Consider the following 25,910-nt stretch of genomic DNA (forward strand, 5'->3'; position numbering starts at 1 on the left):
TTTCCCTATTGAGTGGACTTGACTCCCTTGTCAAAAATCATCTGGCCACTGGGGAGCCTATGTGGCTCAAGCAGTTGAGTGCCTACTTCCCACATGGGAAGTCCCTGGTTTGGTTCCCAGTGCCTCCTAGGGACAGAAAAACAAACAACAAACAGACAGGCAAGGGATTCAACTCCGGGAAGCTGATGTGACTCAGTGGTTGAGTGCCGGCTTCCCACAAAGTAGGTCCTGGGTTCATTCCTTGGCCCTGGAACCTCAAAATAAAATAAAATAAAATAGCCATTGATGTGAGGGTTTATTTCTGAACTCTCAGTTTGATTTGATTGGTCTATATGTCTGTCTTTGTGCTAGTACCAAGCTGTTTTGTTTACTGTAGTTTTGTAATAACTTTTAAAGTAGGTGATTATGAGTCCTCCAACTTTGTTCTTCCTTCTCAAGATGATTTTGGTCATTCATCTTTACCCTTATCCTTCCATATAAATTTGGTGATTGCTTTTCCACTTCTGCAAAGAAGGCTTTTGGAAGTTTGGTTGGGATTTTGTTGACTCTGTAAGTCCCTTTGGGTAGAATTAATTTCTTAACAATATTTAGTTTTCTAATCCATGAACACAGAATGTCCTTCCATTTATTTAGGTCTTCTTTGATTTCTTTTAGCAATGTTTTATAGGTTTCTGTGTATAAGTTCTTTATATCCTTGGTTAAATTTACTCCTCAGTATTTGTTTCTTTTATTTGATATTGTAAATGGAATTTTTTTCTTGCTTTCCTCTTGAAATTGTTCATTACTATTGCATAGAAACACTACTGATTTTTGCATCTTGATTTACACCGTACCACTTATCTGAATTTGCTTATTACCTCTAGTAAGTTTGTTGTAGATTGTTTCAGATTTTTATAATGAATCATATCATCTGCAAATAGGTCAAGCTTTACTTCTTCCTTTCCAATTTGGATGTTTTTTTAAATGTTTTTTTTCCCTAATTGCTCTGGCTAGAACTCCCAGTATAACGTTAAATAACAGTGGTGACAGAGGCCATACTTGTCTTGTTCCTGATCTTATAGAGAAAGCTTTCTGTCTTTCATCATTGACTATGATAGGAGTTGTGGGGTTTTTCTTATGTGTCCTTTATCATGTGGAGGAAATTTCCTTCTATTTCTAATTTTCTAAGTGTTTTTTAATGAAGGGGTGCTGGATTTTGCCAAATGCCTTTTCTACATCAATTGAGATCATCATGTGATTTTTCCTTTGCTCTATTAATGTGATGTATTAGATTAATTAATTTTCTTGTGTTGAACCACTCTTGCATACCTAGGATAAATCCTGCTTGATCATGGTATGTAATTCTTTCAGTGTGCTGTTAGATTAGGTTTGCTAGCATTTTGTTTAGGATTTTTGCATCTGTGTTCATAAGGGACATTGGCTTGTAAGTTTCTTTTCTTGTGGTTTCTTTATCTGGCTTTGGTATTTGGTAATAGTGGCCTCATAGACTCAGTTAGGAGGTATTCTCTCCCCTTCAATTTTTTGAAAGAGTTTGAGCAGGATTGATATTAATTCTTGTACTGTTTGGTAAAATTCAATAGTAAGCCATCTGGTCCTGAACTTTTCTTTATTGGGAGGATTTTAGTGACAGATTCAATCTCTTCTTCTTGGTCTGTTGAGATCTTCTGTTTTTTCTTGAGTCAATGTATGTAGTTTGTGTATTTCTAGGAAGTTATCCATTTCATCTAGGTTGTGTAATTTGTTGGCATATATTTGTTCATATTATCTTCTAATAATCCTTTTTTTTCTGTGCGGTCAGTAATAATGCCCTAGAGGGTGGCATTTTAAAGGTCACGTAACTCTTTCAAACCAGTCATGATGCTCTGGCTACTTCCTGGAAATTCACAAACTCTTGTTGTGGGTGACTCTGACAGTTAGAATGCTTTTCATTGCTCTAAGCTTGGGCTGATTTCCTAGTACTTTCCACCTCTTGGTATAAAGAACAAACCTTTACTGGAAGGGAGGAGACATGGAGAAGTGGAGAGTAAGGGTCAGAAAGAATTGGTTTGCAATTTCCAGCTACTTCATTCTCACTAGATGCTGTTGCACAAGTGATCTACCTCCTCTAAACCCCAGTCTCTTTGTTTATACAATGGGAATTGGGGGGACTGGAAATATCTTGCACATAGTAGGCACTATCAATGAGGTAGCGTTTATATGAGATAGGTAAATGTCACTAAGGTTAAAAATGAGGTTAGGTACAAGACAGTACTTTGTCAATTTTATGTGAATATGGGTATCATTAATACTAAAATTACTGGAAGTCTTTTATACCTGCTTTATATGAGAGAAATCCAATAGGTCAACAAATCTAAATCCAAGAGTGGTTTTCCAGGCCATGCCTTACTTGATCAGCCTCACGTCTGTTCATGGTGCTCCTGATGCTTCTTGTTTATAAGCTATGATACAGAGGCACCCAAGGGGTGCCCTGGTTTGTCTGATTCTGTAAGGCCAAAAAATAGATGATTCTCAACCACAAGGCTTCAGACACTGCTGCAGTCCCAAGATACTTTTTTTTCCTTCCTGGTGTGGAGATTTTATTGGCATCAGACTCTGAAAGTAAGTGCAGTCTTTCTGCTTTTGCTCCCAGATGTCTGTTAGTAACACAAGCTTACAGTTATTGAGACCTACTCTGTGCTAGTCATGTTCATTTCCTTCCTGAATCCTTATAGCAATGCTCAGAGGTAAGTGTAGCACCACGTTTTAAAGACACGGAAATGAGTCTGAGTCCCTGGTGTCAGGTCGCTCATATCTAGTAGGGTAAATACCTAAAGAGGTTACTATGATAACAAAAGTATTGTCAGGGCACAAAGAAGGGAGTAATTAATCCTACTCTGGAAGGGCTGCAAATACTTGGGAAAAAAGGGACAGTAAAAGTGGACTTCAAAGAATGGATAGAACTGTGCTAAATGTGAAGACTTTCTAGGTGAAAGACTGCCGTTACATGAGCCTCATTGGTGCTCGGTGCTTGCTGGTGGACTGAAGTGAGGTGAGGTGGCTGGAGTGTGGGCAGTTCAGGGCGCTGAGGAGGGGATGGCAGAGTGCACAAGCTGGAAGGGGCAGTCGGGCTCCCAGGAGAAAGCAAGGCATGTAATGGAGTGGTCTCTTGCAATTTGCCAAGATTTGTCATTGGTTAGAAGTGAAAAGAGAGGAAAGGGCTTGCTTGGTCCCATAAAGTCGATGTCATTAGAAAAGCATCTCAGGCTCCATTGGAGTCAGTGCTTTCTGATCTCAAACGCTTGTCGTCTCAACAATAGGCAGGGTCTCTCTCAGCTCTCGTCCCAACCGAGGTTATTCTAGACCTGATGGGACTGAGGCGGGGGGGGGGAGGTTGATGATGCCCTCTTGTGAGTTTGGCAGCTAAACCGTAAGACCTAGCCTCCTGCTGCTCACTCCTGAAACTCACCTCTCATGCTGTGCTCTTTAAATCTCCTCACAGCCTGAGTGCCACTGCTGAAGTCCCCTTCCCACATGGCCTTTTAACGCCCCCTTTCCCACAGACTGAGAAAAGGTCATCTGATTGAAGGCTTGGGGGAATGATTGGCTGTTCTGACTCTCTCTCTCTATTATAAAATGCTTTTAGGATTCTAGGATCCTTCTCTGAGATATTTTTAAATGTCGAACATGCCATGGCATCCACATGTCTTTCTGCTGGAGTGATCCCCCCTTCTGCAGTCTGGAAGGGGCATGGAGAGCAAGTCCATGCATCTTGCTGTGACCTTCTCCAGAATAGAAGCTGTAGTTTGAGGAATGGGTGTGGGATTAGACATAGTACTTAATTATAGGAGAACTATGGAGAAGGCACATTTGCCTCTTAGAGCCCTCATCCTCACCCTGGGTGGCTTCCTTCTTACAATAAAACCTCTGAAATTAAATCAGTCCATCCAAATCATGGTTTCTGACACAGTAAAGTGGGGATAATACTACCCAGTTGACAAGGTTATTAGGATCAGATGAAAAAAATGCATGTGGAAGTGCTTTGAGAAACAAAGTCTTACAAAGACTATTCATCATCTTCATGGCTTAACTGCAAGAAGAAAAAGATTCACCTCTTTTTGCTTTATGATATTTATTAAGCACCTATTATATGCTGGGAGACCTGTACTGGATCTGGAGCTGTGACACAGGGTGAGAAGAGGACAGATTAAGCCCTGAGCTCCTGAAGCTTACAAAGATCCTTTCCCCAGTTAGAGCCCCTGCTCCCAGTAGGGTGGTCCCATGTGCCATCCTGGCCAAGAGGGTCTAAGAGGGAGCTCACCACGGAACACGTGACTTATCCAGTGCTACAGAAAGCAGCCATACATCTTGCTTTCTGCCCAAGGAAATTCTTGGGTACTTAAGAACACTCAGAAAGAACTGAGAGGAGATACCATATGTCCCTGGTCAAACTTTCTCTGGCCAGTAAGTGTACTCGAGACAATATTGCATCCATGTTCTGATATACAGTGTAAATGGGTGCTATTCAGCTACCGGAGGAAAATATATATATATATATCAGTAACCTCTCATTCCCTTGCAGATAAAACATTTAAATTAATTTAGTCAGGCCAGATTATGGAACTAGCTGTTTACTCACTTTTCTGATGCAAAGAACTCTTTCAGACATGTCTAGCCTTTAAAAATAGTATAATGAAACTGATGTAATAAGGCAAGAAATGGATGTCTGCCATAATGCACGTACCCTGACATGGTTGAAGTTATTCCACTGGAGTACACTTGGGCCTACGAAGATAAGCCCCATACTAAGTGCTCACTGGAGTTCAGTAGGTGAGCCCAAATCAGGTATTCCCTGGAGTTCATGTAGATGAACCCAAACCAGGTATTCACTGGAGTTCAGTAGGCGAGCCCATACCACGTGTTCACTGGAGTTCAGTAGGTGAGCCCATACAGGTGTTCACTGGAGTTCACGTAGGTGAGCCCATACAGGTGTTCACTGGAGTTCAGCAGGCGAGCCCATACAGATTTTCACTGGAGTTCATGTAGGTGAGCCCATACCACGTGTTCACTGGAGTTCATGTAGCTGAGCTCATACCAGGTGTTCACTGGAGTTCTTGTAGGTGAGCCCAAACAGGTATTCACTGGAGTTCATGTCGGTGAGCCCAGTGTTGGCTTTGTGTAACTCTTCTCTCTACCTTACGTTTGCTATTTATTTTATTCTGGTTACATATGTATGTATGTATACTCAAGAATGGTTCTGGGATTTCTATTTGCTCCCACCCTACTACATTCATGTAGCATTGACTTTATTCAAAGAACTCTTCTTTAAAGAAGACTTTGTAAATGCACAGGTAGAAGCACAGGAGAGCCATTGACATGGAACTAAATTTGACCCATCCCATATACACAACTGCCTGTGAGGAAAGAGCAGGAGAGCTTCAGAAATCACCTAAGTTTTGACCCCTGTCAGAAAGACTTCTGGAGGCTTTAAAGAAGATGGAGAGCTGTAAAACAGAGTCTAAGCTTCCTTAGAGAGAGGAAACTCTCACTTTCTCTTAAGAATTCTGCTTCTATTCTCAAAACTACATTTCCTTCCAACTTTGCTGGGGTATGAAAGAAACTGGGACAGGTTGGATTAACTCTTTGGATGCCGGGCTGTATTAGGGTTCTCTAGGGAAACAGAACTGACAAGAGAGGTCTGTCAATATTAGGAGATTTTATAAAATTGTCTTATGCGACTGAGGGAATGCACTAGTCCAAATTCCATAGGGCAGGCTGCAAGCCAGGACCTCCGATGAAGGTCCTGGGTGAATTCCCCAGGACAGGCTGGCTGGCTAAAGAAGAGATGGGGAATCTCTCTTCTGACTGCTGAAATCAAATTTTCTCCTTTTAAGACCTTCACCTGATTTGATGAAACAACTCTCATTGTTGAAGGTAATCTAATCTCCTCAGTTGATTGTAGATTTAATCAGCCATAGATGCAATCAATTTACTAATGAGTTAAATCCATGAAAGGTCCTCACAGAACAATTTGGCCAGTGCTTGTTTGACCAAACAGCTGGGCACCATTACCTGGCCAAGTTGACATGTTTGCCTGATCATCGCAGTGGTTGCTATTGTTCCGTCAGTTTTCACTTTGGCATCCCAAAGAGCAGACTAAAATTTGGACCTATTATTGCCCCTGTTCACAAAAATAATGAGATTGAGCCTAAAATGTTGGGCCTGCTCTCAGCTAGTTCAACTAGATAAAAATAGCATGTGCAAACGTTTAGAAGCACTTAGCCATGGTCTAGTTCTGCAGCGGAGAGACTTTAAAAACTGTCTTTTCTCCTCTCATAAATGGCAGCCCAATCTTGAAGAACAGAAAACTGCCTAGCACCCATATGAACATGATTTCTTAAAATGAGCATAACACCCGTGGCTCCATTCCAGAATTTGTTCATGCCACAGTTCCTCTGAATTCCTATCATTCCTGTGCATTCCCATATCTTAATTGCCCAAAGCTCTGTTGCCAGTGCAAACAGGATGGGAGAAGGGTGTACAGCCTGAATGAGAGCAGCACCATCCTTTAAAACTCCAATATTGTTGGTGAGCCACTAAATGACTGCCTATTGAAATGCTAATAAGAGTGTCTGATAACTAAAATTCCTTCCAAGCAATTCTTACTCCCTACCTGCTCTGTGTTTAATAGATTCTAAGCTAGTATTCGGCATAAAGAAAAATTCAACACCTTCCTTTTGGCTTCTCAAGGAAGTATATTTGGAAGCAAATCCCTCGGAGTGCTGATTAATAGATGACAGGTGTTCTGGGGGAAGGGTGAAGGTTCCAGAACCTTCCTCGGCCCTGCCCTGTTGGCCATTTTCCTTGATGATTTTCAGTAGGACAGCGTTGGCTGGCTGATTCACCTTGAAGATGTGCTGCTGGGAAGACCAGGAGCCTCCTGGTGGATGTGATGTGTGCCTCCACAGCTCCAGGGACCCCATCCCCAGGGGCTTGGTTGCGTTCCTGAGTCCCATAGTAGAGTGGCCATTGCCTGGAACAGTAAAAGCACCTCTGCAGCTAGAAGTGCTAGTGTGGATTTACCCAGTTTCCACCTTAACAAATCTTAGAAACTTTTCCCCCTAACCTTTGAATTTAGGGATTAAATTTAAATGTATACCAGGAATCCTTCTGATTTTTTAAGACTCTGTCTTCTGATTTTTTAAGACTCTGTCCCCTACAATGCCATTTAACAAGTGAATGCACAGGTTTACCAAATCAGACTTCAAATCCATCTTAACATATTCTAAATCATTTCAAATCAAATAAGTACACATCAACATGTGTACCAGTACTTTGTGAAACTTGCACAAAAAAGCCTCAGGGTGTAAGCATAGGATGATGAGATATGTGAAATAGTTTACGTAGAAAAGACCTAAGGCTTATAATTCAGTATGCATTCAAGAACCCAAGGAAAATACAATATGGGTGCAAAGGTTAAAAAGGAAGGGAGGGAGGAAGGAAAAATAATCCGCTGTTGGTATGCATTAATAGAAGTGCAAGTTCCACGGTAAGGAAGGTGATAGTTCTATTCTGCTTCGAGAATTATGTTCAGATTTAGAAGTAACATTTTAAGCCTGGAGCAAATCTAGAGGCGGAAAAACTGAAAAAGTGAAGGGCTTTCATGAAAAAACAATGAAAGGAAATAGAAGATGTTTGCTCAGAGAAGGGGTAACAGGAGAACTGACTTCAGAATTTCTAAGGAGGGTCAAGTGTGGCAGAGCTAGACTCATTGGGTAGACATTGTAGATAAGCAGGTCTCAGCCCCAGGTAGAGAAGAACTCTTGTACAGTTGGAGCTGCCAGAGGCAGGAGTGGACCGTCCACCTGTGCTCCAGTTCTCTGTCCAGCTGCCTGTTCCAGTTTTGGGAGAGACTTGAGAGCCACTAATGGTGTACAGAACAGCTGCAGTGAGAGGAGTTAGAGGCCAGCCACACTGAGAGGGCCCTTAAGAGACACCAGACTATCATCCCGTTAACTCCAATGCCTTTACCCCTTAGGAAGACTGAACAGAACGTTGGCTGTGTTTGCTTTCCTTCCCTCAAACTGGATAATGCAGACCATCTATTCCTCTTCGTATTTTCTCACTCCCAAACTGTGAACCTAATACATTAATAACAGCCAAGGCCACTCAGTTATGATGCTAAACTGCTTGAAATCCGACCAGGGTGTGCCTTGCTGCTTATTAACTTAGCTTTAGGGCAGAACAGCAAATCAGCACAGGGCTTCAAAGTAATTAGGCCATTGCCTTACAAAGAAATTAGGCCACAAGCAAGAAAATACAAGGAAAAGCTTATAGAATAAGATGTGCGTTTGGCCATTACATGCACCACTGCTATAAATTTGGAAAGATTAGAGGAAGATTTGAAGGCTTGTAATGAGCCACTGCACCCATTAAGCATGTCAGAAATCCACATCAATCATTGCAGAGCTGCAGAGAAAGTGCAGTCGTCAGCGAAGGTGAATGTTGGAGTTTGCGTGTTCTGGGATAAGAACATTTTCTTGGTAGAGATGAACAAGAATGCACAAAGCTGTGCATTTAGTTCTTATTTTGCCAATATTTGGAGCAATTCTGGAAAGATTGCAATCCTTGGCTTCTTGGTCTGTAAAAAGGGATAAAAATAAAATGTGCTTCTAATCTATTGAGGCTAAGAATGATACTCTAAGTTTCCAACTTTAATTCATTAATGGAAGTACACATATTGCCCTCCTTCTACTACCATTGCATAAAGATATTGCTTAATTTCCGAAACATTGTCTGGATAACTGTGCTGTAGGGTAGGGCCATTGGCCTCTGTGAGCTCTGTCAGTGGATGCAAAAGATGACCATTTGGGATATCACAGAGAACAAAAGCAGGGATTGAAAAGAAATAAGAAAAAAGGGAAAGAAAATGGAACAAGGGCCCAAAGGAAGATTAAAGCGCTGGGGAGAGAGAAGGGAGAGAAAAAAAGGACAAAAACAAAAACAAAACAGGATTGCTTTATGTACTCTAAAGGATGAGGGTATGGCAGAAAAGAGCTACTCCACTGGACTCTTTCAACTGTGGGAGGCCAGCCTACAACTGGATGTCCATTCAGAAAGAATGTCACAGTCATGGTCCACCTGCCCACAAAAGTGGGCCCAGGGGTCCTTTTCCCAAACTCATTGCCTCTGAGACTCCTTTAAGTTATCCATCGCCCTTTTAACTGCAACGGATTGCTTACCCCTTTCAGCATCCAAAGCTTTTACTGCTAAAATACAGCATTCCCTACACAACTTGCATGCACAGCCCTGAGTTTGATAAGAAACTTCGAAGAATTGAAGTGAAATAAATTGTCTCCATTTAGGGAGGATTTTACAGGGGCAGTGAAAACTTTTGACATAGAAACTAGAAAACGCGTATCTATCGCAGTTCAAGAAAGCCAACCACAATGGGCCAGCGCTATTGTTATTTTCCCTTTTTTGCACCCTGTAAGAAGGGACCCAAACACTTATGTGGAGAGTATGATCAGTCTCAACTAACAGTGAGGTGAAGGCCAAGTCCCATAAGCTGATGCAGGCATGATTAAGCTGATTGCCAGCAGCATGTCAAGTTTGACACAGTCGCCGTCTTGGAGACTCCCACTTGAAATCACAGATGGGCTGGTGCTGTATTGCATTAAATAGAAGTCATGGACGGAGAGAAAAACAGAAACCACTGTTGATGTGCTGTTTATTTCTCAGTCATTTTGTGTTAAATTGCTGCAACTTGAATGTCAGCAGTGCTTGGGATGCGGTAGGGAAATAAAATCCATACCCCGTGTGCCAAGACAAATTTCAGAAAACCCCAAAACACAATTGTCTTGGTTTCATGCTGACTGTGTGCACACAAACATTTAAGCTAGCTTTGTGCCCTCCAGCCGTTCGGGGGGTTGGCCGTCTTGCCACACTCTGGGGGATAGCTAATGAACCCCAAACTACTTCCCTCAACACTGGGGTTGTCAGGCATGAGGGGCCTGTGTTAGTCGGCCAAAGGGGTGCTGATGCAAGATACCAGAAGTTGGTTGGTTTTTATAAAGGGTATTTATTTGGGGTAGGAGCTTACAGATACCAGGCCATAGAGCATAAGTTACTTCCCTCACCAAAGTCTATTGCCACGTGTTGGAGCAAGATGGCTGCTGACGTCTGCCAGAGTTCAGGCTTCCTGGGTTCCTCCCTTCCATGATCTTGCTTCTCTCTGGGTTCAAGTCTTCTTCCTTCCCAGGGCTTCTTCTTCCTGGGCTCAGTTTTCTTTTCTTCCTGGGCTTGCTTCTCTCTTCTCTATGAACTTACTTCCTGAGGTTCCAGCTTAAGGCTTCAGCATCAAAGTCCAACATCAAAACTCCAACATTAAGAACCCTCAATTCTGTCCTTTGTCATGCCTTTTATCTGTGAGTCCCCACCCATGAAGGGGCAGGGGCTCAATGCCCTAATGAGGTGGCCCCATCAAAGCCCTATTCATAACTTAATTACGCCCAGGTACAGACCAGATTACAAACATAACCCAATATCTATTTTTGGAATTCATAACCATATCGGACTGCTCCAGGGCCAACTCTACCCATTAAGCTGTCAAAAGTCCACACCATTTCATTGCCGAGCTACAGGTAAAGTGCAGTCATTTCTGGAAAGGGGAATGTCAGTTTATTCCCATCATTCCAGGAGCTTGGGGATAAGAGCCAGAGGATGTTCCTGGAGACTGGGGGACTAGGTACCGAGAAGATCCTGGGCAGTACTGCTATTAGAAAAGTGCCTCTTATCAGGGTGCTTTCACACCGTGTGAGCCCCCAAATCTCCATACTATCAGTGTAATTACTGGCCCTTGAATTGCAGTTTCTAAAGCTTTATTGCAGTAGCAAACTGGTCTCTAGTTGAGAAGGAAGAGTCCCTTCATTGCCACAATGCCCGTATGTAGCCATCTCTGCCTCGGGGGCTCTCCGTTCATGCCTTTGCCCCAGGAGGCTTCTTGTAGCAGAAGGCAGGCTATTGCCGTGAGAGGCCGTAGGCTTGGAATTTGAAGATGGCCCTCACCTTGACTCAAGCCAAAAATTATTTCTACTTTTCTCAGTCTTAACTTCTTTATCTGTGAAAGGGGGATTAAAAACACCTTTGCAGAAATGAAGTGTGTGAGGCTATTAAAAAATGGGAAGGGGTTGTGAGGCAGAAAATCTGGGTCTGCAGGAAGATCAGGCCATTCGTTTCAGGGTACGGGGTGGTGGGATGGGCATATTGGACTCATTTCTGGCCAGCTCACAACACTCAGAAACAGAAAGGCCCACCGGGCCAAGTTTGATGTGATTAGACCATCATCTAGGGCAGAAATTCTCACATTGTTGAGTATGAAAGAATCACCTGGGATTCACCCAATCCATCTGGGACGGAGCCCGGTAATAATATGATTCTGGTGATTCTGATACAGGTGGTGAGTGAACAGTCATCTAATATATAATCCCTAGTGGGATTTATGGGAGAAAAACAATTTGGAGATTCTATCCAAGGAAAGCTTTGAAAGGAGAGTGATGTAATGGCAAAGCTGGAAGGGCATGGAGAGGCCATCCAGATCACCTGACACCAGATTCGGAAACTCCCTGCATCTCACTACTACAGGAATTCTTCTAGAGAGGTGGGAGCACACAGCCTTGAAGGACAGTACCTTTCTTTTCTTTCTTCTTCTTTTTTTTTAACTCTTCTAAATAGAAAATTCTTTATACATTGAGCCAAAATACCCCTGGCTCTACAGAGAGTAAGAACTTTCCATATGGAAGCCCTTGAAATCTTTGATGGATTTGACATCCCCTAAGTCTTCCCTTCTCCAGGCCAAGCATTACCAGTTCCTTTCATAGAGGGAATCTCAATCCCGGCTGTGCGGTAGAATTGTCTGAGCAGCCTGAAAGATTCCACCTCAGTCCAATTAAACAGACTCTTGGGGGCTCTGGCCCAGGCACCATTATTTAGAAACCTTCCCCGTTGGGTGAAGGGTGCAGCCAAGGCTGAGAACTAGTGTAGATCACAGAGAAATTCCCTTTTTTTTCCTTATAAGAGCATCACAGGTCTTGTGTTTGTGCTAATTTCTTCTTTTCTGTTGACTTTTTTTTCTCTATGTATAATGTCTGTATTTAGATGTGCCTCTTTTTTTCCCCCTGCCTTTCTTTGTGGAGTTTGTTCCTTTCATCCCTTATGTCTGTGGTTCTCCAATTTTAGGGTGCATAAGGATCACTGAAAGGGGGGTTGGGGGCGGGGGAGGGAAATGGGCCTCCCTCTCCCTGGAGGCTTTATTGCACAGTGGGGACAAGAGAGAGGGAGGGACCTTTCTGAGGGGAAATTGGTGCTAACCCAAACTTCCCATCTACTTATGTATGCAATCCTGACAACACAATTACACATTTCTTACCTCGTTGTGCAGGTGAATGAACAGACTCAGAAAAGCCTGGTAAGATCCCTGTTGCCGCACAACTAGGAACTAGTTGATCTGGGTCTAGGATTTAGGTGGCCTTAGTAGTCCTTCATTGCATTAAGACCTAGAACTATCTGTGGCTCTGACAGAGCTGGCTACAAAAATTAAGGACCCCTTTTTCAAACTGAAAATGCGAAGCCCCTTGTTCAAAAAGCTAGAAAAAAAGTACCATGAAAGAGACTGAAGTATTAACCTTTTCCCTTTCTCCCGTGCTCTCCCTCAGCCTGACATGTGTTTTCATGTGCTCTGTAATGTCCTGCAGAGGGAGTGCAGACTCCCACAGGCCCCGGGACCCCGCCGCATGATTTTGGCGGGCAGTGCAGCTCCCCACCTGCTGGGTTCCCCACACTGATGCCAAGTCACCCAAACATCTCCGTACCCACAGGACCAATGCCCCAACCCACAGGATCGCCAACTCTGCCCTGCGATGTGCTCGGTGCCCAGGCTAAACATGGGTGAAAGGCTTGCCCCTGCCGAGGGACCCACCTAATGCACCGAGGGGCTGCCAGCCTGGGGCGGGAACAGCTGCCACCAGGAACCTGCCCTGAAATGGTGTGACTTGCATGAGCCAGACCCTTCCTTCTCCCTGGAGTGGAGGTCACTGATGGACCAGGGAAACCTGAGTGGGGCCGGGGGGCACTAGAAACCAATGGGCAGGGGGCGAGAACCAATGCCGGGGAGGTGGGCAGGTGACGGGAGGCAGGGAGTGCATGCGCTCCAAGCCCCTCCCTCCAAGAGCCCCACTGTCCCATCAGACTTCATGTACCAAGCACAAGTTCCAAGATAAACGGATGAAGGAGTTCAAGATGGCGACTGGGGTGCATTAAACCCGAAGGTGAGGACTTTCCAAGCCTGGGCCCCTGTATGACTGTCTTGACCATATGTCCAGGGAGCTGGTCCAGGCTGTAGAGAACCAAAGAACTGTAGAGAACTCAAGGAGCTCCCAAGAGAGTAAAGGAAAAAGATGATACACAAGAAGTTATTAAATAATGTGCAAAAGGTAACGAGTCAACATATAATGTTTATAAATGCACTATGTGATCATTAGACTTTCTCTGCACTGTTACTTGGTAAATTGATAGCCAGTTCAATTTCCCCCTTTCTTCCTCTCTCCTGTTCCCCAAAATTTGATTTGGCAGGGTTGTGTGGCCAGAGTTGAAGTGGGTGCTCGCCTCTCGTTTGATGACATCTTGGAATCTGCCATGTGCAAGTTGTTCCCTGAGAGGACGGCATATGGGAAAGCAAGGGTTGGGGAGCAGAGTGAGCCTGTGCATGAGAAATTAAGCAGAAGCAAGAGGGCCAGGGCGTGAGCAGCCCAAGGATCTGCCCACCTGATGATGGGATGGCACCTGAGACTGGAATTACAGAGAACTTGAGACAGAACTCATCCAGAGGGGAAGTGGAGTCTTGGAGGAAGCGGAGGAAAAAGCTCCATCCCTCCAAGGCTCAGTGGGTGGATCAGGCTGCCCGAGCCATTAAATCCTTACCCTGACGCCTGGCCCCTGAGCTGAGGGAGGGGCCCACTGTGTCCCACCTGGTGAGGCTGTGCCTGATTGGTGTATTCAAAAGCTAGTAAGGGCAGGGTCAAAGAACTAGGCCAGAGTGATTTGTTATGTGTGCATGTGTGTGCATGTGTGTGTGTGTGTGTGTTTTACCCCCAGATCAGGAGACATCTGACAAGTTGCTGGAATTCTTCAGCCAGGCATGGGGTTTGTGACCCAGAGCAGATGACAGCCAGGGACAGCTGTGACCGACTGTGGAAATGGTAGTTGGTTCTTTGTCAATAGTCTTTGTGGAGCTCCTGCTCTCCTCTATGCGAGCAGGTGGGTGTGAAAGCTGCTAGTTCTTCCTGGTGTGGTTCACTGTGATCACAGGATCAATATGGAGTAAGTGGCGGGTTTGCTCAGCAGCCACTTCACTTCTGTGCCTAAACCGCTTCTACTTAGAAACCAGGAACAAGAACTGTGGTTTGTATTATCAGGCAGTTGAACTATAAAGAGCCTTAATGGTTAAAATAGCCAGAGGGGAGGAGGGCTGTTTGCCAATGTATAGAGAGCAGAGCAGAATAACTGCACTTAGCTATCAAGCTATTCCTCTAAATATTTGCAGATGCCCCTCTAAAGCTCAAAAGCCTAGGACAAGATCGTTGGGCAATTTGCTTAGAAGAAGAAGAAACAAAATTGACCTCGTGGCCCGCAGCAGCCATAAAAAGAGAGCGCGTGTGTGGGCAGGAGACCAGAAAGGGGGGCAAGATGGTTCCAAGTTTAATAAACACAAAAGAGAATAAAAATAAATCTCAAGAGGCCTTATTTACAAACTCGCTGGCGGGATAAGGCCGAGGCGGGTGGGTGTGAGAGATGGGTGTTTGGGGAAGCAGAGCAGGCCCACGTGGGTTCCGTGGCCAGTGGAGTGGGGGAATAAAGGAGAGTTTTCCGCCTACCAGCCGCCGGAAGCACGCCGGCTTAGCTTTGCTCTTCGCCGATGCTCCCTCCCAGGCCGCCTGCAGCCTCTGCCGCTAAGGGGGCGGCCTGGTGAGCAGGGGCGCAACTCTGCCCGTGCCCGGGTTCTGGCCACACTGGAGGCTGCGTGGAACCAGGGCCGGCTCAGGGTGGCGCCGGCCGTTCCAGTCCCTGGGGTGGACAGGGTCCCAGGCCGAAGAGGTTCGTTTCTTCTCAGCAGCTGCTTTTCAGAACGGCTGTGCTGGGGGGCCCCAGAGACCTCTCTGCGTGGATGACCATTTGGTGGCCTGACAGCCCTTCCCGGCCTGTTCCCAGCAGGGATGCAGCGGGCATCACTGCGTGGGCATGAATACTTCCTTTTCTCCGAAACCTGGATGCTTTAGATTTTTGGGGCTTTTCGTTTGTTTGTTTGTTTCTGAGACTCTTGGTTCCCGGGCTGACAAGGCCCCGATTCACGGGGTCGTGTCAACGTGCATTGAGTGCCAAGAGCGCCCCAGGCACCCGGCAGAGGGTGGCTTGGGCATCACAGCTCCTGCTTTCTGAGAGTCCCAGGGAGGCTGGGGAGGGCGCCCCAAGAGGGAGGAGGGCAGCGTGGTTGAACTGAGGAAGTGCGGGTGTGTTCTCAGCAGGCCTTTCAGTTGATCGCCAGGGCATGGATTTCCCAAGAAAGCACAGAAGGTATTTACTTCTATTTTAAGAGCAGCAGGGCGGCTCGTTTGTTCCGTGCGCTACTCTTGCCAGTAGCCAGATGCCTGAGGCTTTCGAGACCCCGTGGATGCCCGACTGCCCACAGTGGGCATTTGGTGAACTCCACGTGTGCAGAACCCTGTCCTAGGTATGCAGGGAGAAGAAAGGCCTGGTAATTGTGGTCTCCACCCTCAAGATTCTAAACATTTCGTAGGGAGAAATAAAATACGCCGGCATAATGCTGAAGTAACCAAAACGTTTTTGAATAACGTTTTACTGAAGAATACCATACATATATGCACATACGTAAACAATAAGATTAGAGAGAAAGTTGTAAACTGACAAAAGAAACACGCGTATCATCCCATACATCACCCCATCACCACCTTACGTTGTTGTGATCCATTTATTCCAAACAATGCCAACTATGAAAGAGCACCATCAAAATAAGTAATAAAAACATTGTAAAGAAACATAAACAGCTATGAATGATGATGTTGTGATGAAGCTATAGAAATGAGGAGAAGGGTGGTAAGTAATGGAGCCCTCAGAGTTGCATGGAGGATTAAGGAAAGGTGAAAATAAGTTTGCAGGAGATTATGAAAGACACATTTGTAACAATGGACTGCCTGGTGTAGGTGCTCGAGAAATGAATGCTGTAATATGAAGGTATCAGGGTGAAATGGAACCTGCTTCGGTCTTGGTGTGGCCTCAGTTGTATCTGCAAGGCCATGGCCAACTATTACAAATAATAACAAAGCCCTAGCAACCCATGAGGTTGAAATTGTCTTGTACTTCTTCCATCTCTGTATTTGACCTGATTCAGAGCTGAAGGAATTTGTGCTGATTCTTCTTCTTTGTTAGCTAGAATTCTCTCCACCAGTGGACATTATTCTGAAATAAATAATTTTAACTCTGGAACTGGCTTAGACAGTAGTTATAGTTTTGTTGAGTCAAATAGCTTTACCATAATTTGGTCAGAGAGTGCATTTGGTCATATGTGCATGAAAAACCAAAATATTGAAGCAAAAGTAAATGCAATACATGAGCCTGGATAGAGCAGAGTGTTGGGATGCCAGACTTTCAAGGGAAAAAAAATACATGGGCAAACTACTTGCCATTAGGTGCTATTTTCTTGGCACATCTGATTAAAGTGTATGCAATTCTGACAGCTTTCTCCAGGCATCAGCTGTCAAGAACTCATTCCAGTTCGTAACTGTCTAGGATTTTCCACCACTCCATCGGCTTTCAAAGGACAGGGTTGACTGCATGCCCTCAGATGGAGTTGGAGATGATTTGTTACCTCTCTTAATCTGCTACTCCTGTAACCAAATGCACATGTTCATTATTTTTTTCTGCTTAAATTGTTAATGGTCTTAAATTTGCCTTTGGAAACAAAATCAAATCACTCTGTAGATATTTCCCTTATGCTTTCTTGGGACCATCTCATGCTGTGGTCTCTTTGGAGAGAACAATGGATTTTTATCATGTTCAATGATTGCCCTAACTTTTTACAGATGTCATCCCGCCCACTTTCTACAGACCGTATTTCAGAATTGTCCGATTTGATGTCTCGGCGATGGAAAAGAACGCTTCCAATTTGGTGAAAGCAGAGTTCAGAGTCTTTCGTTTGCAGAATCCAAAAGCCAGAGTGCCTGAACAACGGATAGAACTTTACCAGGTAACTTGTTTGGGTTGCTTTCATGAGCAGCCCGATTTGAGGGCTGTATTAATCTCCTAGGGCTGTCATAGCAAAGTGTGCCACAAACCAGGTGACTTAAAACAACAGCTCTTCCTCCTTTAGCCATTCTGGAGGCTGGAAATGTGTGGCTCAAGGCCAGCAGGTCAGACATCCTCTGCAGTCTGAAGGGTTCTGGCGCCAGCTTGCCACCCATCTATGACATTCTTTGGCTTGTGGCATAACTCAGTCTCTGCCTTCATCACATGACCATCTTCTCTGTCTGTCTGTCTGTATCCAAATTTCCTCTCCTTATAAGGACACCAGTCATTTTGGATTAGGGCCCACCCTAATCCAGTTAGGTCTAACCTGAACATATAACATCTTCAGAGATCCTATTTCCGAATAGGGTCACATTCGGAGGTGCTGGGAATTAGAATTTCAACATACATTTTGGGGGGGACACAATTCAATCCATAACAGGTCTTAGGGTAAAAGACTTTCCGCTGTCTTAGATTTTAGACTTTGTTTTCCTAAGCTAATTTAAACCATTCTAAACATTTACAATCATGATATATGTGTTAAGACTGTTGAAGTGCAATCATTCAGGAAGAACCTTTAGAATAAGTGGTGACGCTCCGAGAGAGCAAGGCTAGAGGACTTATCCTTGGGACGGCTTCATTCTGGAAGTCCACCCCCTAATCTGGAAAGATGGAAGTGTAGGCCCAGTTTCATCCTATGGAGAGACGTCGGCTCATCTTCTCTTCATCATCTGAAGGCTGCCCTCTTTCCCCGTCTCTTCCTTCTTACATCTTCTTTCTCCTTGTCTTTTCACTCTTGTTTTCTTCCTCTCTGATGCCTCCCATCTTTCACTAGCCTCATCTGTCTTCCCTTTCCTTACTCTTCTCCCCACTCTCTCCCATCTGCCCCCCTCCTCCACCTCCTCCTCCCCACCCCCTGCCCTGACTCGCACACACGTAGGGGCACACCCACGTACCCAGACATGCGTCCTCGGTCTACCCCTTTCCTCTGCAATTTCAGAAGCTCTCACATCTCTTCTCGCTTCTCTCCCTAAGTAGAGGTACCAGGCAGCTCTGTCATCTGATGATGATGATTATGAAGTTCCAAGATACTGAGATTTCAAAGATGTTCTTAAAACCTTGTTATTCCCATGGGGTCACCACCCCTAGAAGCTGTGAGAAACATAGAATTTCAGACCCTGCTCGAGACCTACTACAGAATCAGAACCATTGAATGAGGTCCCCAGGTGATTCGTGTGCACATGAAGGACCTAACTGTGTTGTCTCATCATAGTGCACGCAGAAGACAGAGGCTGGAAGACTTGACCAGGGAGTTGGCATTGGAGTGGGGCCTTGAGGAGGGTCTGAATGGCGGGCAGTCACTCTCAGCCCAAGGGGCAATCTGTGCAGAACCAAGCCTTGTGTGGGCCTGTGGAGGGTGCCTGATGTACGGGGTGCAGGGTGCACAGCACTGGAGGTAAGGAGAGGCCGAGGAGAGGGAGAGTAAAGGGGATGGAGAACAGAGCTCAAGGAGCCCAGAACTAAGGTGTCGGTCCATCAGACACAGGCACGCAGACACTGCTGGTTATTCTGGATTCTATTCATCTGGAACTACTGATAATTTGGACAAGAGTTTTCTTTGTATTTATTATGAAAACGAGGATTCACTCTACATGTACACTTTGTATACGACCTCTCAGGCTAAAGTTTTCAAGTTCTTACAACTGCGTTGAAGTACTAGTTTACATGCGTGCTCATCAAAAATTGTTCTTACTAAAACGGTCCCTGGAGAACCTCGGTTTGGGAACCCTCAAGTCCTGCTGACGCCCGCTCTCAGAGCCCTGGGAGGGTGGCGCTCCTGCACAGACAGGCTCGCTGTCGCACAGGGAGGGTGCGAGGTGTGCTTCTAAGAGCTTTACAGGCGTGCCTCAGTTACCACGCACACCTAGCCTGGAGGTTTGCACTACGAGGCCATCTTTCTCCTCCGGTGCACCTTCCCCGTTCCACAGAGGAGCATGTGGAGTCATGGGGGAGTGAAGTCCCGTGGCCACACAGCTGGGACGCGGCCCTGCTCCCGTACAACTCCAGGGGCAGTCGGGTGAGTTGTCCAGGGTCGCACAGCTAGAAGGAGGCAGGGCTGGGATACAGCCCTGTTCTGCTGCTCCTTCCCGGCCTCTCTCCCTCAGTACCAGCCAGAATAGACCGAAACTAAGAGAAACTAGGCCAGAGGGTGGAGTGACACTTGGAAGGAAAGCGAAGACTTTCTGAATATGAAGCCAAATTAAAGGTAGCTAGATAAATTGTAAGGTGACTTTAAAAAATCAGAACAAAACAGGATTCTGTTTCCTCCCTTTCTCTTCTTCCTTTATTTAACTTAAAGCACTCTTAAATTTCTGCCTGTGCTGACATCACCCTGGATCCTTCTTCCTGGCCCTGCTCCGGTTGCATGGACTTGAATAAATTGGAAGCAGGGTCCCCTAGGTCCTGTTGCCTGTATGTGAGCTTCTAAATCACTGTCATTCCTAAGCCCCTTGACCTTATGCTCTCAGGAGTGGCTTCTGCTAGCAGGACTACAGATGACTTGTCTCCCTCCCAGGGGCCAGCTCTTCTCTGGGAGGGAAGGTGGTCCTTGAAGCTGGTGAGTTGAAAACCTGTGAGAGCCCTTGGTGGATGTGTTACTACCCAGACTTTACTGCCCCAGGCCCAAGCAACAAAATCTGCCTGGATTAGAGGCCCTGAGCTGGAAAACATTCAACTCAGAGCTTACAGCACGAGAGGGAGAACATGGGCATTTTCACCCTCACTGAACACAGGAATCTGGACGGAGATGGTTTTAGAAGAAAACTAAGCGGGAATAGCAACTCCTTATCTGTCTGGAGCTCAGCTATGCAGCAAACTCACATTTTGCAATACAGCCAAGGGCCAGGAAGTAAGCCAAAGAGATCTCTAAACACTACCAGAAGTTTACAAAACACACACACAGCTAACTTAAATTCACTTTAGACCAGGTCGATTATCTCTAGGACCATTAAGAAATTAGAAGCCCTGAATTAGAAGAAGGACGGAGGAAGAAACCTTCAGCAGCAGGACACCCTTTTAGACTTGAGATTTTTGCCTGTACATCTTAGCTACACTGCCCAAAATATCAAGCCCCAGAAAGCAATGTACCTGCGGGAACTCTTTTCCCAGCCTTACCCTGTTTGTAGTTATCTCTTTGGTTCCCTACCTGGCTTCTGACATCTGCTTCTGACCTCTTTATTTGGAGTCCCATTCTTGGCTTGTTGTTTTCAAATTTCCCACTTGCCTACAGCTTTCAGTGGGGGTCTTTGCAGCCTCTAGTAGTAAACTCTGTCATTTAGCCCTAATAGAGAAATGGATGCTTATGATAAGAACATTGAAATACAAAGACAAAGTTATTTTTTATTCAGGAAGCTGAATACATGCAATATTTTTTAAAGAGTTTTATACCCAGAACTGAAACATTATTTCAGAGGGAAAAAAAGGTTTTGGTGCTTAAATGGGCAGATCCTCAACTATTTAGAAAGTTTGAATAATCAGAAAAACAAAGCCTTTGAAGTTTCTGGATGACATTTGATTACCATAGCCCTTGACACACACTTGACATACTACTCCCTGGAGGAAGGTAGGGGGCTATGAATAGGTTTTCAATATTTAGATAGTTGTATGGATGATAATTTAGGATTCCTGCGTACATTGATTTTAATCAGTGGAGAGTGTGTATATGTGTCAATGTTTTTGTATATGTGTCAACATGCTTACATGTGTGCATAGGCACTCTCCCGATTGTGAATACCCCTGCAGAACTTTTTTTTAAAATAAAATCATACATTTCTCAATTAAATGTATGGGATACATATATATATATATTTTTTAATCATACAATATGTTACACAATATATTGGGTTCATAGTAACACGATCATATCGTATTTGTCCTTTTGTGTCTGGCTTGCTTCACTTAACATAATGTCCTCCAGGTTCTTCAGTGAGGTCATTATATTTTACGACTTCATTTCTTACAGCTGCATAGTCTTCCATTGTGTGACTATACTACAGTTTGTCCATTCATTGGTTGATGGACACCTGTGTTGTTTCTACCTTTTGACAATCATGAGTAATGCCACTGTGAACATCAGTGTGCAGATGTCTGTTCGTGTCACTGCTCTCAGTTCTTCTGGGTATATATTCAGTAGTGCTACTGCAGGGTCCCATGGCAAGTCTATAGTCAACTTCTTTAGAAACTACCAAACCATCCTCCACAGTGGCTGTACCATTCTGCATTCCCACCAAGAGTGAATAAGCATTCCTCTCTCTCCACATCCTCTCCGACACTATAGTTGTCCTTCTTTTAATAGTGGCCATTCTGATGGGTGTGGAATGATATTGCATTGTAGTTTTGATTCTTACAGAACTTTTACAAGGACCTATGGGCCCCTTGCTGGAGATAGCAATTCCTCCTGGAAAGGAAAAGGAGAGTTGCCTCTGCTCCAGTGTGGTTTGGAAAGCTCTCCTGCTGATTTGAATACGACTCTTCTCCATTGGTGAACCACTGATTTAAGGCATATCTCAAGCTTTCTTGAGTCTTTCTATCCCATAAAATCTACCCGGGGATGATTTTCAGAGTCAGAGTGCCAGGCAGGATGGACCTAAGATAGCATTTCTGTGATTGTGTTTAAGGCAAACCTCGTTCACAGCTATGAAGGGCTAGTGCTTTTCCTTGCCTGAGAGAGTTGGGACCTTCCAGCAGCCAAAGTCACCTTTAGCTTGGCAGGGGTACTCAGGGTTCAGGGTTTTCACTATACTTCTCTATGGAATATTCTGTCAATATTTAACAAATGGGTCTAAAATAAAATCTTAGTGTTCTAACACATACCAGGGTGAGCTTGGTGTGATTTCATACGTTCACCAAGATGGAGAAAATTTAAAAAGGGTAAACAGCCCTCTCAAAGGTGAAGGAAAAGAGGAGGGGGAAAAAAAGGCACAAACTTAACTTTTGCCAGAGAGGATTGGCCCTTGCTATGTTTTAAAAACTTTATGTCAAAGGCAACCTTTATTGGAATATGCTCAGATAAAGCTCCAAGACTCTGGGAATGCCTTTGAACCCACGAAGTTCATTGTCACTCTTAGCCTGTTTGGAATTTGAATACATCTTTCTTTGATTAAGTTGCTCCTGGATTTATGATTAAAATCATGTCCAGATTTATGAGATAGAGAGAAAATAAGAAAGGAAAATCCTCTTCAAATTGAACATCACCAGTCTGAGCAAGGGCAGCCACCATCGTGGGGTGGTGTAAGCCCGCCATTTTCCAAGTGAAGAAATGAGCCCTGGAGGGGTTAATAACTTATTTAAGTGCCTGCGGAACCACTAAAGAAACTTAGGTTTACATGGCCGACAGACCATGTGGCCGACAGACCACGTGGCCATGAGACCTCCTGAGAAGAAGGCTACTGGAAAGATACTGCAGGATCCCAGCCATGCGAGTCTCATTTGGAACAAGAGGGAAAGCCCCGGATATTCTCAGAAGGCCTCACCATTGGCCCCCGGAGAAATGACAGGTGGGGCAACCAATCAGAACAGTAAACAGACTTTACAAAGCCCTGACTTAAGGTCCCACTGCACAACTCACCCTGCGGTACATCTGTGGTCCCTGCCTCAGAGAGTGTACTTTTCTCCTTTTCTCGTTCCTTAGTAAACTCTTCACTCCTTTGCCTACCCCCACCCCCCAGAAAAAAATACTTAGGTTTAGATTAGATGTGTGGACCTCAGAGGACCTTAGAGCTCTCGTGTATTTCTGGCTTTCTCTCACCAACTCACGCTTCTCACGCTCATTGCTCGCTTAAAACTTTACCACATCCAGGGCAATAAAGTATAGTCCTTCTTTCTTTTTTTGGTCTTTATTTATAGTCCATCTGCTCTATAACATACTATTCCGAAACAGGGACCTCAAATAACGCCGTTTTATTCTATCTCGTGATTTTTTTGTGGGGAAGAACTGTGGGCAGGGCTCGGCCTGGCCGCTCTGCTCGGCCTGGCGTGGGCTGGGGGCGCTTGGTGGTGCTCTCGTGGCAGCTGGGCTGGCCTGGGGGGCCTGCAGAGGCTTCATTCACCTGCTCGGAGCTTTGAAAGGATTGCTCCAAGGGTGCTCAGGTGCGTCCTCTCCCTCTCCAGGTCGTCTCAGGGTGTCTCTCTCCAGGTCGTCTCTCCAGGAGGCTCAGTGTCAAAGGCGGAAGCAGCCAACCCTCTTAAAGACTAGGCCAGAACTGACTCAGCCTCGCCTCCCCCTGACTCTGTTCAGCAGAGGAGTTCCGGGCCAGGCCCTATTCAGAGGGAACGGAAACAGACCCCTTCTCTTGATGGAGCGTCATGGGTTGCCGCCGTCTAATCTGCGGCACTAGCCCGCCGAATCGAGTAGAGTAAGAGTCAGAAAACTCAGACTGGGGGCCTCTTGGTGGCAGTCAGCCTCAGTCTCTGCCTTCTCGTTGCTCAGAGTCTGGTGGAGGAAGCAGGCGTGGAAACAGGTCTCAGTGTTAAGGTCTTTCCACTAATAGAAGTGTATCCAAAGTACTATCACAAGCAAAATGTGGAGAATCCAGAGAAATTCCTCAGAACTCATCCCTACCGAAATGAGTGTTTAAGAATCCGGGTTCGCCTGCCCTCTTGGTTGAGCTCCTTGAGCAGGCAGGCACATCATTCCAAGGGGCTGAGCCATCTGCCTGAAGAGATTCCTTTGAGCTTAACACTATTTAGAGCAGGGACAACTATATAAATCAGCTCGAGTTAGGAGCGGGCTTGGTTAATTAGTAAGCACAGTATTTTCTTTTTTTTTTTTTATAGCTGATTTTTTTTTTTAAAGATTTATTTATTTATTTAATTCCCCCCCTCCCCTGGTTGTCTGTTCTCTGTGTCTATTTGCTGCGTCTTGTTTCTTTGTCCGCTTCTGTTGTCGTCAGCGGCACAGGAAGTGTGGGCGGCGCCATTCCTGGGCAGGCTGCACTTTCTTTTCACGCTGGGCGGCTCTCCTTACGGGCGCACTCCTTGCGCGTGGGGCTCCCGCACTCCTTGCGCGTGGGGCTCCCCTACGCGGGGGACACTCCTGTGTGGCACGGCACTCCTTGCGCGCATCAGCACTGCGCATGGGCCAGCTCCACACGGGTCAAGGAGGTCCGGGGTTTACCGCGGACCTCCCATATGGTAGACGGACGCCCTAACCACTGGGCCAAAGTCCGTTTCCCAGTATTTTCTTTTGTTTATGTGAGACCTCCCTTTCATTGTGTTTCACTGTGTGCGCCACCATTCTGGGATTTGGTGACTACATCTGTATCCCCCAGTCACCCTATATGGGGCAGCATGGGGTAGCATACAATGGCATGGCACTCTGACCTAACTTCCCTTGCTAACTTCTGACTCATTTGGTATTTATTGTGAGGGTTCAATGAAATAATATCTGTAAAATGCTAGGTGGATTGTGGGCACGAGACATATATTATTTCCCTTCCTTCCATGTCACTCACCTCTTAGACTTTGACATCTAAGTCTTTGATTTCTCCAATGGGAAGAGCCTTCTCCTGGGTTACCTGCCAAAGTAAGTTGGCAGGGTTTTTTGGGGTTTTTTTTAGGGGGTACTGGGGATTGAACCCAGGACTTCGTACAAGCAAAACAGGTGCCCAACAACTGAACTACACCTGCTCTTCCTGGCTATTTTTAAGACTAACTTCTTAGCTTCAGACCACTGACTAGAGCCAGGCAAAAAGAGCTCAGGGGGGAAGCAGTGTGATACGCCAGCTTCATGCACCATAAGGCATCAGAAGAAAGAGCCCCTAAGTTTCTGCCTTCTAGCCAGGGGCTGGTGTGAGGCCAGATAGCTTAGTTGACTATTATCTGCTGAGCGATCCCTTTCACCATTAGGGAACAAATGTGCTGGGGTGAAATTAACTCAGTGGATTTAAAGGGACTCTTGGATTTCTTGACTGTGACTTTGGGAGAAGCACTGGCACTGCTCATTTTCGTGGGAACTTGGGGCACCCCAGCTTCAGTTGAAGTCACATTCAACTTGGCAAGTGAACTCAGGGTTCTCACCACCCCCCCCCCCTTGACAGGATACTCTGTTAGAACTTTGAAGAATGGGAATAAAATAAAATCTCACTGCCATACTGCTTCTTCTGTCCTTTCTCTTTAGTACTTGGATCTTAATGCCTAGTTGCATTTGCATTTAAACAGTAGCCAGTTTGTCAAACTTAGTGAACTCTCATTTCTAGAGGAGATCATTTACAAGCATATACAAAACAGCGGCTAAATCCTAATACATTTATATCCATTTATTTTTGGCTTCAGGCTGGACAGTAAATATTAAAGGATTTTTTCAGATATAAAGATGAAAGGGTGAAGTGATATTTATGGAGCAAAATAAGGAAGCAAAGGTTTTAGTTCACAAAAGTGAATCATCAGTTATCTTCAGTGGACATTCCATGCATATCATCTCCGCAAAACATTTTAAACTATGCACACCTCCTAAAGCTTTATTGTGAAAGTTCAAGGTGACCTGGACAGGCTTTTTTTTTTTTTTTTTAATAATTGCATCC

The 25,910-nt window shown here is 45.1% G+C and overlaps 1 protein-coding gene across 3 annotated transcripts in view; it reads left to right on the forward strand.

Moving 5' to 3' along the window:
- TGFB2 (transforming growth factor beta 2) overlaps window positions 1-25,910 on the forward strand; it is a 78,197-nt gene that overhangs the window by 34,832 nt on the left and 17,455 nt on the right. For all 3 annotated transcript variants that reach the window (XM_004480219.5, XM_004480218.5, XM_004480220.5), the window contains one exon: window positions 17,130-17,293. In XM_004480219.5, coding sequence (XP_004480276.1) covers window positions 17,130-17,293 — 164 coding nt within the window. The remainder of the gene's footprint in view (window positions 1-17,129; window positions 17,294-25,910) is intronic.

Source organism: Dasypus novemcinctus, chromosome 13 (genome assembly GCF_030445035.2).
Source record: "Dasypus novemcinctus isolate mDasNov1 chromosome 13, mDasNov1.1.hap2, whole genome shotgun sequence".
Taxonomy (NCBI): domain Eukaryota; kingdom Metazoa; phylum Chordata; class Mammalia; order Cingulata; family Dasypodidae; genus Dasypus; species Dasypus novemcinctus.